At 38.5% G+C, this 12,962-nt stretch overlaps 1 protein-coding gene across 1 annotated transcript in view; it reads left to right on the top strand.

Moving 5' to 3' along the window:
- L3MBTL3 (L3MBTL histone methyl-lysine binding protein 3) overlaps nucleotides 1-12,500 on the top strand; it is a 79,150-nt gene extending 66,650 nt beyond the window's left edge. Inside the window, exons 19-22 of the mRNA XM_070952654.1 lie at nucleotides 3,685-3,773; nucleotides 5,798-5,961; nucleotides 10,351-10,413; nucleotides 11,927-12,500. Of these exons, the coding sequence (XP_070808755.1) occupies nucleotides 3,685-3,773; nucleotides 5,798-5,961; nucleotides 10,351-10,413; nucleotides 11,927-12,070 (460 nt within the window). The 3' untranslated portion in view covers nucleotides 12,071-12,500. The remainder of the gene's footprint in view (nucleotides 1-3,684; nucleotides 3,774-5,797; nucleotides 5,962-10,350; nucleotides 10,414-11,926) is intronic.
- Nucleotides 12,501-12,962: the final 462 nt, after the last annotated feature.

The following is a 12,962-nucleotide window of genomic DNA, read 5'->3' as shown; positions in this document are numbered from 1 at the left end:
ATCCGAGGAACAACATTTTTTTATACAAGAAGTTCATGTCCTAATTCATTTTATACTCCTTAGTCGCTTTTATCACAATTATCATTTAAAAATCAAAGAGGTATTTCTGTTGCTAGCAAGCATGTCAAAAGTGAGTTGGTGAAGAGTCCTGCTGTTGTACAGCTGGATAGCCTGCTGTTGAGATAAAAACGTCTTCTTTTTCAGCATATTTTAGTTTAATGCATTTCCACATTAAATGAAGGACACAGAACCCTTAGGGCACTCTCCTTTCAGGCTGAGCAGCAAATGGTTTCTTTATCTAGTGGCACCTTGCTATAGGCTCATATGTGGAGCTTGCAAATAAATATGATAGTTGCGCTGCTCACACAGCAATGCTAGCCAAAATTGTTAAAGAAAAAATAATGGTTTGGTTCAGCTGTAACATAATTCCCCAGGCTAATCTATAAAGATAAAAAATTGCTTTATGACTTAGTCTTGTGTGTCACCAGATCCATTGATACCAAACACAGAATTCCAATATAACTTGCCTTTTTGCTTGATATGTTTGAATATAATTTTTTTCTCTCCCGATAAACATCTAAATGTACCACCTGCCAGCAGACGCTGGCAAGAAACTGCTTTTTGCCCACATTCTTACTTCATCTGCATGGCTAATTAAAAAGGAATGACACTTCGGTATGAAACAGCTTATGGCTTGGCATAATTTCCTAGGCTTGAAAATAGTTCAGTCATTTTTCTGGAGTGTAATGGGATACTGTAAATTTAACTGGAGGATCTGAAATGTCTTACGTTTGACAGCTGTGCAGTAGAATATATCGTGTAAAGGTGGCAGGAAAATTATTATGTACAAATTATCCTGAAAAATGCTAGTTTTTCCTCACTTGTTTTCAAGGTTGTCAACTCTATGCATCTTTAGTAGTCATACACCAAAGTTTTCTGTTTGACATTACTTCGTTATGAAGTTACTCATTCAGAGAATGATAATGACTCCCCACTGTTCTTCAGTATTTCCTCTCTCTGAAACCAATTCCAGTTAGTAGTGATAGGGTGGAGAGACATCCAGCCCTAACTTTCTACTTTGTAGTGTGCCAGAGGAGATGATTTTCCCCCTACTCCTGTTGTACATGTACATGAAACTGTCATCCATCAGGGTCATCCCTCAGCATGGGGATAAATGTCATCAGTACAATGATAATACTTAGTTGTACACCTCTATCCCAGATCATCCAAATGAGGTATTTTCCTAATGCCTGGAGGAAGTATTTATTTATTTATATTTATTAATTTAATTTCTATACCGCCCTCCTCCCGAAGGACTCGGGGCGGTGTACAGCCAACTAAAACATAATATATATACATCAATTTAAAAACCAATTAAAAGTAAATAATTTTGGCTCAGAATTAAAACCTAATTAAAACACCCAATTTAAAATCATTCACAAAGATAGCCCAGCCCAGTAGGTTTTTAAGAGCGCAGCGAAATACACGGAGATCAGAAATCTTACGTATTTCCAGGGGCAGTTCGTTCCAAAGGGCAGGAGCACCCACAGAGAAGGCCCTCCCCCTGGGTGTCGCCAGCCAACTTGGCCGATGGCACCCTGAGGAGCCCCTCTCTGTGGGAGCGAACTGGCCGGTGGGAGGCTACTGGTGGCAGAAGTCGGTCTCAGAGGTACCCAGACCCTAAGCCATGGAGCGCTTTAAAGGTGGTAACCAACACCTTGAATCGCACCCGGAAGACCACTGGGAGCCAGTGCAGCTCGCGCAGGAGAGGTTTTATATGGACGTAACGGGTCGCACCCATAACTACCCGCGCGGCCGCATTCTGGACCAGTTGGAGCCTCTGAGTGCTCTTCAAGGGGAGCCCCATGTAGAGAGTCTGGGTCTGGTTGCAGAAATCTTGGCTTCAGATCAACCCTTGCTGTACAGTCCCTCAATTTGCCATCATTAAGTCTGAATAGGGTTACACTGCCATAGGCAGAGTTGATGCACCGCAAGAGGTTTCTACCAGATTTATGACTCCAGCTTGAGGAGTTTTTGTATAAATATATATTGTTCACATGTTGCATCTGTTCCTAAATTGAAAGGCATTGCTCGCAGCCACTCACATTTTAGTTGTTTCTTGGAAAAACTGTTGCAATGTATTCCATGTGAGGCTGCCTTTGAAGACCACTTGGAAGTTTCAGCTGGTCCAGGACATAGCAACAGCTGTAATTTTGAGCGTATCATGGTATGTCCATATAACACTGCTACTATATAGATTCCACTGCTTCCCAGTAGGCTTCTGGCTAACGGTCACTTTTAAAGACCTACATGCCACGGGGCCAGACTCCCCAATTCCAGTGGTTTCTGCCCATCTCACAATATCTGGCACAGTGAGTGTGTTCTGGGTCCCCTAGTGAAGCAGTGTCACTGCTGGGTCCCAGAAAGTATGCTTTCTCTGTCATGGCAGCTGCCCAATGAAGCAGTTTCCCCTGATGTGTAGATAGTCTCCTTTAGAAGGCTGTGAAGCAGTGGTGAAATTCAATTTTTTTTACTACCGGTTCTGTGGGCATGGTGTGGTGTGGCTTGGTGGGCGTGGCAGGGGAAGGATACTGCAAAATCCCCATTCCCTCCCCACTCCTGGGGGAAGGATATTGCAAAATCTCCATTTCCACCCCATTCTGGGACCAGCCAGAGGTGGTATTTGCCGGTTCTCCGAACTACTCAAAAATTCCGCTACCAGTTCTCCAGAACCAGCTGGATTTCACCCCTGCTGTGAAGACTCTTTCTCCAGGTATTGGGACAGGTTGTTAATTCTGGAGTTCTGGTGTGAATGTATGTGATAAATGGGAATTAAGATTTTTTATTGAAACCCCAATTGGTTTCTTTTTAGTTTTAATAGAATGTTAGATTTTACTTTGTTCACTGCCCAGAGGTTGTTGTTTTTTAGATGGATGGGAGGTCATATATATTGGATGGATGGATAAATTCCCTATAATTTCTAGATTAGGAATATACAACGCTTCTAGTTTTTGATTGCGGAAAACAGGTTTTTTTATTTTACATCTACAGCTCCCTACTTTTATTGAGTGACTTTCATCTTTTCAGACAGTTTCTCCAATGGCTTCAAATATAGTCATATTATCATTTGATGGCTTCAGGCTTTTTAAAATTTCTTACACGTTTGAGCAAGTAATATGATTTGTAGATCAGAAGGTGTTGTCAATTCCATTTGCTAGAACTATGATATCACATCCTTTTGGGGTTTTATATGCCTGATGTGCATTCCGTGGAATCAATTATCTTTGGACTCATCATTTAATACTTAATAAAATTGTAGAAGGAATTCAAAGTAACTTTATATAATGTTCCACTTTAAAGAAAACATCTTGCCTTCTAGAGATCTAAAGATATCATTGTTATAGAAGACAATGGAAATGGAAATATGTTGGTTTTTGGTTTTGTACCATTTTATATAGTAGCCAGCAAATTGATTATGCAAGTTAATATTACATTATGAAACCAGACTTCTTGTTAATGTTTTGTCTTGAGAAATAATTTGATTTTGATTTCTATATTTTATTTTACATACAATACATTATAATTTGTATTATACATCTTATAAAATGTTTAGCTAGAAGTGAAAAAAACCCTATATTATTATCATTACCAGATAATTAAATGTGAAGCTTTTTTATTATTTAGGGGAGAGCACACCAAGGAACTCACTGGGAAAGATGGCTGTGAAGAAAGAAAAATGGAAAATGAAGTATTATCTATAAATGAAACCAAAGGTAGCTGTTATTTCATGCTATATGTGCTGTACAAGAGTTTCACTAGTGACACAAATTAATACTTTCAATTGGCTTTATGGAATAATTTCATTAATGAAGCATTTTATGAAAAATCAGAACCACACTAGGTTGCCTTCATAAGACTGTTTGGTTTTAGACTGCCTTTAGGGGGTTTAGGCAATGTCCCTCTGAATTCTCCTACGGAGTTCACAGTGGTAAAAAAAAAATAATCAAGATATAAGTAAACATAGAAATAATGATTAATACTAAGTGACTAAAGGTGGAATTTACTTACTTATTTTTTATTTTAAAACGTAGGATTATTTTAAATCCCAGGAGACCAGTGGTGAAATCTGAATCAGTTTACTACCAATTTGCTGGCCGTGCATGTGTGCGCACATGCGTAATGCGCACCAAACGAGAGAAACGGTTGTAAAAAAATGCTAAAAAAGTAAAAAAAAAAAAAAAAAGTTCTGACGATCGCATGTCGCTCAGCTGATCGTCAGAACTTTTTTTTTTTTACGTTTTTTACTACCAGTTCGACGAACCAGTAGCATTTTTTACTACTGGTTCAGGCAAACCGGCCCGTACCGGTAGCATTTCACCCCTGCAGGGGACTCTAGGCAGTTTACAAAATACAGACATGCTGACAAAGTGGATGTCATCATCATCTTTATTATCATCAAATTAGTAATTGTAGACAAAAAAAGAATGCAGAATTCAGCCTGTAAAAATGGAAGGAAAAGCAGTCTCACATAGATGAAAGTAGAGGTAAAGCTTTCATTTGTGTTAGGTGAGTTGTGAGTGACCAGCTATAAGTTGCAGTGAATTGTTCAGCCAGGACTAGTGTGTGGTGGGTTTGTGAAACTGGCATTTATGGACAACCATAAAAAGGAGATAAATTGAAGAAAATATTATACTGGAGTGCCCAGTGAGAGATTTCAGGTTTAGGGTTAAAAAAAAACAACAACCAGTGACCATCACAGCATTTATATAGCTGCCCATCTTATAACAAATTCTGGGTGGCTTCAGAACAAAAATTAAAACAACACAAAAGCCATATTAAAACCAAAAACAAAATCCTGGCACCAAGTCAAGCTTCCAATGTGCAGTCCCTTCATCCCAGTGTTTGTGGGTCCGCCCCAGATCCTTAATGCTTTACAGAAGACTAGGAGGGTAGATCTTCAGGAGGCAAAGTGTTCCATAGCGCAGGGGCTACCAAATGAAAAGACACACTTCCTAGCTCCCATAAGATGGCAATATTTAAGGGAAGGCACTAGGAACATTCCACCTACCATTGGGAGCTGAAGCAATGATATAGTTTTTTAAAAATGCGGGGGGAAATTATGGCTGAACAGTTTCCATTGTTTTTCATGGCAGGTAAGTGCATAAGGTAGTTTAAACTGTGTTCAAGAAAATGTAGTTATGTATCTATCTCAGACATAATTAGTAGAGATTAGAGTGTTTCTTATACTCTATAGCAGGGGTCTGCAATAGGGTCTGTGGCTCTGGAGCCACATATGATTATTTCATCCCTCTGCTGCAGCTTCCTGTCACTCAAAACATGCGTCAGAACCGCCAATGTGCGACACCCGCTGGCACGCGATTTATTGAGCTTTTCGACCCATTTTTTTTTCAGAGTTCAAAATGTGTTTGTTGCATGCAGAAATAAAAAAAAAATTTTTTTCTCTGTAGCTGTTCATTGAGTACATAAATGCAACACACTATCATTTTTTTATACATAGCATAAAGGTAAGAAACAATATATGTAGTGTTATTTTCATTTTAGATGTCAAAAGGTTTTTGTGGCTCCCAGTGTTTTCTTTTCTGTGGGAAACAGGTTCAAATGGCTCTTTGAGTGTTTAAGGTTGCCGACCCCTGCTCTATAGAGTATTCATTAATTAATGCCATTTAGTAATAATAAGTCAAATGGGCCAAATATGTTATACTGAACATACCTTTCCTTTACAAGTGTGGTCATATCACGCATACAATAATAAAACTTGTGTTATTATTGCTTGCAGACAGCAAGGAAACCAATAGCAGAAGTTCCCATCTGCAGCCAGTCATTTTATCTTCCAAGCTCACAATTCCTGCATTTCCATTGCGATGGGAACAGCACAGTAAGCTCCTTCCTACAGTGGCTGGGATTCCTGCCAGTAAAGTTTCTAAATGGAGCACAGATGAGGTATGACTTAAAATTTTATTTTCACTTTAAAAAACTGGAAAACTTTAATAGACTTTTTGCTAAAGAAAAAAACCCCCTGAAACAATGATTTATGGATTTAATTATTGAGACGAGTAAGAATTAAATAAGGGGATGAAGGGATTTCTGGAAGATTTAAGAGGCAGGGGAGACAGTGGGTTTGTTAATAACTTTTGAAAAGAAGGACAGAAGTCATCTATTTTAGTTTTCTTAGTTGTTTTCCTTCCTTCCTTTCCTCTTCTTCTCTTCTTTCTTGAATGTTTTTATATATTTCATAAAAAATATTTTTAAAAATGGAATTTTCATTCACCATCAGCTAATGTTGCTTGATAGAGTTCTATTAGAATAGAATATAACATAATCTATTGTGATGATATATTCATTGTGTATTTCTATTTCAATTTTGCCTTTATATTTATATTAGGAGGTGATGCTATTATCTATCATAATAAAGTAGGCTAGTGAAAGTGAATACTGATCTGTTTATAGGGTATTTTTTCTACTTTTGTCGGGAGAAAGGTATTTTGTATTGTCCTTTTTATTGATTTGCTAGATTTACTTCCCACCTGTTAGTCAGCACTCAAGATAGCATACAAAGCATTCCCCCTATTTTTTTTCCATTCAGACACAGCCTAGTGAAATAGGTCAGGCTCAGAGTGAGAGAGCACATCAATTCCACTACTGACCTTCTATATCAAACTATTTCATTGAGGGTCGCATGAGGGTTGTGTTTGACCTCAGGGTGCTGTGGTGGGTGTGGCCAGGGTGGTATGGCCAGTTCGATGTCACTCATGTCGGGGGCATCTGTGCAGGGGTGAAATCCAGCCGGTTCTGACAGGTTCTGGAAAACTTGTAGTGGAAATTTTGAATAGTTCGGAGAACTGGTAGCAGAAATTTTGAGTAGTTCGGAGAACCGGCAAATGCCACCTCTGGCTGGCCCCAGAGTGGGGTGGGAATGGAGATTTTAAAATACCCTTCCCCAAGGAGTGGGGAGGGAATGGAGATTTTGCAGTATCCTTCCCCTGCCACGCCCACCAAGCCACACCCACAGAACCGGTAGTAAAAGAATTTGGATTTCACCACTGCGTCTGTGGCCCGAGCTCTCTGCCAGCAAAAATGCAGCTGTTTTCACTGGCCTCTGCCAGTGGCAGGAGGCCACTCCTGAGCTCTGTTTTTGCTGGCACAGGCATTGCGGGCCAGTCCTTTGCTGTTCCCAGGGCGACCCCACAGGCCAGATCTAAGCACCCCATGGGCCAGATCCAGCCCCCAGTTTGACACCCCTGTTTTATGGTGTCTCTCTGCTCCTAGAACCTCTGCAAACACATCCACTTTATAAATATGCTTTCAAGCTAACTTGCTCCCATTTTTTCCCCCCCTCTGTTACTGCGATAGAATAGAGATTCCAATGCCTGGTTCCTTTGCCTTGAGTGCACGGTCTCATAGATATGTGTGTTAGTGCTTTGGCTCTGCGTTTGCCTCTTTATGGCTCATCCTAATTTCAGTAAACTGAATTTGAAGTTTATTGGCAGACTATATTCATTTTGTACCTTATCTTAAGATAATATTAGTACATGTCACAAAGATAAGTATCTTCTTCGGGAGATTCAAACTTCTTTCTAGGCATGTCTAACACTATTCTAGAGATATTTTAGGGAACATTGGAATGCTCTATGTCTCCTCCAGACCATTTTACTCTGAATGTTCCTGCATATTGGAAGCAATGCAGACTGTTCCGTACATGGTGTTTTGAATGAAACAGGCCTGTTTTGTTGCTTGACTCTCTGCAATGTTCTGTTCCCAGATTTACTCAATTTTTCCTTCCCCCCCTTTTTTCATGTTTTGAGTAGTGAAGAGTATGATCCATTTCATTTTGCTGGTGCCATAGATGTCAACAAACAGTCCATTCATGTCGTCTTTCATTGTATTCAGCTTTCTTATGTTCTTGCTTTTCTTTTCTTTTTCTTTTTTTAATTTTTTTTTATTTTTATTTCTCATAAACACATTTACATGTACAGTCATTTGCATCATTTTTCATCATCTTTTTTAACTTTCATTTTTCATTTTTACTTTTTCAGGGCTGCTCTTTTACCTTTACCTTTACTCCAACCTTTCTTCTTCACCTCCCCTTCTTTTCCCCCTTCTTTCTTCTCCTACTTCCTTCATTCTTTCTCTCCTTCTCTTTCCTACTTCTCCTTCTCTTCCCCTGCTTCTCTCTTCTTCCCCCCTTCTAACCTTCTCCTCTACCCCTCTTTCCCCTCCCTTTCTTCCTCTCCTTTTCCCTTTCTTCTTTCTCCTCTCCTCTCTTCTCCCTTCTGCTCTCTCTACTCCTTCCCCTCTCTCCTGTTGTTTCCCTTTTCAGTTCAATCTAAAGTGGTGTTCGAGGATGTTCTTGCTTTTCTTAAATTCCACGTTTCCACCACAGATTTTTGCAGCTTTGAATTTTCTTTTCCTGGATGTCGGCATCAGTAACTAGAGTCCTGAAAGCTTTATTCTAGCTGTTTACTAATCAACATTAAGTCTTGAAAAGATTGTCAATAGTGTATTGAGGGCCACCCAACCTGGGAGGCCCTCAGCCGACATTATCTCATCAATCACTTTATTTTGTGTTTCAGTTTAATATTCTTGGTAAAATATAGGTTGGTCTATCATTGCTTTCTCCCATTCACTATGATTTTGCTATTGTCAGTGAGCCTCCCATCTCCAATATCTTCCTACATTGCTGTTACTTGATATAGGTGCCTGTATGTCTTAGCTGGGCAGCAGAGATGACCTTCATGGCTTGACTGATCCCACTAGAACAGGGCTGTCAAACTCCTGGCCCATGGGCTGGATGCGTCACATGCTGACCATGTCCATGCCTGGTTTATCGAAGGCGGAAAAAGTCCCAATACGCCATGTGATGCTGCTGTGACGACATGGGTTTGACACCCCTGCACTAGAATTATTTACTTTTAAGTTATACTCCCACTGTTCTTTGCTCATTCGTCCCAGGAATACCGCTATGCTTCTGTGAAGCAGCATAGATGGAGTGGGATGGGGCTTAGAGTCTAAATGCTAAGCAATCTTGCTTCATCAACATCAGTCAATAAAATTGAAGAGGCAGAATATATGACTTGTAGACGAAATGCTGTTACAGATAGTACAGCTACAGCTACAGCTCCCCAATTATGGTTATAAGTAACGACCTACGACCATAATTGAGCCCAAAATTTCTGTTACTAAGCAAAGTAGTGGTGTCCCATTTTATGAACTTTTTGCCACAAGTAAGTGAATCATGCAATCATTAAGTGAATTTGGCTTCTTCATTAACTTGGCTTGTCGAAAGCCAGCTGAGAAGGTTGCAAATGGTGATCACGTGATCCTGGGACTGTCATAAATACATGCCAGTTGCCAACCAAATCTTGATCACATGACCATGAAGATGCTGCAGTGGTCAAAAGTGACAAAACCCGCCACAAGTCACTTTTTTCAGTGCCATTGTAACTTCAAAGAGTCACTAAGGTAAAGGTTCCCCTCGCACATATATGCTAGTTGTTCCTGACTCTAGGGAAATAGGTGGTCCCTATTTTTCTACTTGCATTTTTTACCTGCTTTCGAACTGCTAGGTTGGCAGAAGCTAACCCCGGGAGCTCACCCCATTAACGTGGCACTAGGGATTCGAACCGCTGAACTGCCAACCTTTTGATCGACAAGCTCAGCGTCTTAGCTATTGAGCCACTGTGTCCCTAAAGGGTCATTAAAAATAGTTATAAATCAAGAACTTAAAACAGGACTAAAAAAGGTTGTCAGCGTTCCAAGTAATGCACCCATTGAAAGCAGAACTTTGAGGCAGGTAGATTCCTCAAAGAACATGTTTATTTGATACATCATATCAGCACAGCTGATGAAAACCAACTCTGAAAGTTCCCACAGTTTTCACCTAATTGAAAGAGTAAAAATCCCCCCTTCCAGGTGTCACTGGTCACATTGTCCAATGAATAGAGCTGGCAGGCTCCTCTCCTCCTTCAACAGCCACATGTTACGATGACATGTGGCTGAAAACAGCTAAACTTTTTGTTTTGACTGTTAGCCAGGCTATCTACTTCCTCCCTCCCTTCCGCCTCTCAGGCTTTGTGGCAACTATAAGGCAGCACAAGATGGCTTCAGCCAGGTTCACGTCAGAGTTGACAAAGGTTAAGTGGAATATAGGGTTTAGACAGCTTGACCATTGCTGTTTATAAAATTGGAAGAAGGCATTGTACCCTTGCCATCTTTTGAAACAAGCATTTGCTGATTTTTTTTTCCTAGTTCCTATCACTTAGAAGCAAAATGAAGAGATAGACAGTTATTCTATTATTCTTACTTCTTTATTTTGTTAAAATTGATTGGCAGGTCTCAGAGTTCATTCGGAGTTTGCCAGGTTGTGAGGAGCATGGCAAAGTATTCAAAGATGAGGTGAGTATAATAGATCAGTCCTTTGGTGATCAAGGGTTTCATATAATGTTTAATTGGCAAAAGATAACATGTCTACATTAAATCAGCCCTGTTTTAATTTCATTTCTGAAGACAGTCTCTCAGCATGGTTTTCATCAAATTGTCTTAAAACTGACTTCAGTGAAATTAAATGTGTAATTAATTTTGCCCTAGAAATTCAAGTGGAATTGTAGTTCTTTCTCGAATCAAGAAAGGCATTGTTCGATCGAATATTTAAAATGTTACTTTAAATTACGTGACAATGTTATATGCATGTGGCAATGTCTAATGCCTGGCAAGTTCAAAGTTTCAATGTGACATACATTTCAGGGAGTGTAATTATTCTTCAAAGCGAGGCGTTCAGTAAAAAGAAATTGGGCATTGATACTAACCTCCTTTTTTAATCAATTTTGCCCATTTAATATATTGGGATGTTATTTTCTGCATGGATAACAGACTTGTGAATTTTTAAATGTTGCTAATCTAGTTCCAGTCCAAGCAGCATGGTAAGCAGTGCTCATAATTGTATTTCAATGTTATCAGGAAAACGTCAAGTTTTCCATCCCTATTTATTGCTTGCAAAGTAATGAAAAAAAGGGGAAGACTAAACTAACCCAGTGGCTTTGATGCTATTGTGATCTTGATTAATATAAAGAGAATGTTTAGGAAAACAAAAATATTTCTATACCACCGTAATTTAAAATACCAGGATTTCTTTAAAGGGATATAATATAATAACTTTACTATGGATACTATTTAAACCCAACTAGTGACTTATAGTTGGTATGCAGGAATTTGCATATAATCATTGTGACAGATTTCCAAAACTACATATGAAGGCTGTGATAATCCTTTGAAAAGAGGCTTTGGAACCAACACAAATATCTCATCTTGAATTTGCTGGAAGTGATTATGTCCTCGTACACATGCAAAAGAAATTACAGACAGCTTCAGCAGCAGTGATGCAACTTTTTTGAAGAATGCATAAAGAGCTTTGTACATCTTCCAGCATATTTCAGAGCACTTCTGAAGCCTTTTCACAAACCTCCTACATACAGCAAACAACATGCTTCTGGCTTGCTTCTGTATTTTAGAAGATAAATCATTCCTATTAGCTTCACATCCCTTTAATCCTTTGACACAAGTTAAAAGAAACTTGAGCTGAACAGGTGCTCAAAGAATTCTGGAATAGATTTTTGTTTTGTTTTTTCTACGAAACCCATCCTGACCTCTGTTCTTATAGCTGAATCACTTATGCTAACTAAAGAGGCAGAAGAGATGGCAGTCTTGGAGGGGAAAGTTGATAAGCACCACTGAGGAATATTTCTCATGCAATAAAAAAGGGAGAATTCAATTCACTTTTAAGATTAACAAATTCCATTTCACTATATCTGTAGTGAATAGTTTGGTCCCATTTTAAATTATTGTTATAGAGTTGAGAGTACATTCATAACTGTGTGGAGTCATTAACGTGTAGATTTTTTTTTCCTTTCAGCAAATCGATGGGGAAGCTTTTCTTCTAATGACTCAAGCAGACATTGTCAAAATAATGAGTATTAAACTGGGACCAGCCCTAAAAATCTTCAATTCTATCCTGATGTTCAAAGCTGCTGATAAAAACTCTCATAATGAACTCTGATAAAAGGTCTACAAGACAACTTCTGCACTCCAGCCAATGTTTTACCCAAAGCACAAAGATACCGAAAGATAACCTAGGATGAACATTTCAAAGGGAAAAAGTCTTAAGTGCATGAAATAAAGATATTTTCCCAAAACTAGGGCAACTGTACACTTCTGAGAAGTGCTTAAGGTTTTTAGCAAGATAAAAATTTAGTAGAGCAGGTACGTAAAGTTTGCCAACCTGGTGGTTTTAATTTTCCTACAATTAGCCACCTTAATTTAATTGGGGAACCAGTAACTACGGGAACATATTAAAATCATGGTTATATTAGCCTTTTTAAAGGAGTCACAAAATATATACTTTGTGAATTTACCCATTGGGTTTAGTTAATCTCTTTGTCCTATTTGACCATTTTCATAAGAAATTGTTAACAATTTAAAAATATTTGAGGTGCAATTAGTTAATGGAAATGGTTAACTCTTTAATTTTGCACTACACTGAAAACTGCTGTGGACTCTGGTTGGTTTATTCTAAGAAAACATTGCTGAAGATCAGTGCTGTTTTTTTTAATTATTTTTGCATGGTTAAAAGAAAAAGAAATACTTCCAGTACTGGTAGCATATTTGGTATGAAATTATTAATAAGAACTACAAAAGGTTAATGTAATTATATTTCATGTTGCATTATATTACTTTACTTCATTCTATTAAAAGAGATACAAATTAAATGTGCATATGCAGAATAAAAATCCTGCATATAAAAAAAAACACCTTTTTATAAAGAATTAGATTGGTTGAACAGGAATATTAACTCAATCTAAAAATAGCAGTGAGGGAAAAGTTAAAACAGTTCTATCCAATTTGTAAAAGTTAGGTCACTTGACTTTAACATGTGCAATAGAAAACAATGT

This window comes from Pituophis catenifer, unplaced genomic scaffold (assembly GCF_029215685.1).
Source record: "Pituophis catenifer annectens isolate HBS135680 unplaced genomic scaffold, rPitCat1.0.hap2 SCAF_1, whole genome shotgun sequence".
Taxonomy (NCBI): Eukaryota; Metazoa; Chordata; class Lepidosauria; order Squamata; family Colubridae; genus Pituophis; species Pituophis catenifer.
Note: the sequence above shows the minus strand (reverse complement) of the source record. Positions and strands in the feature narration are given on the sequence as shown.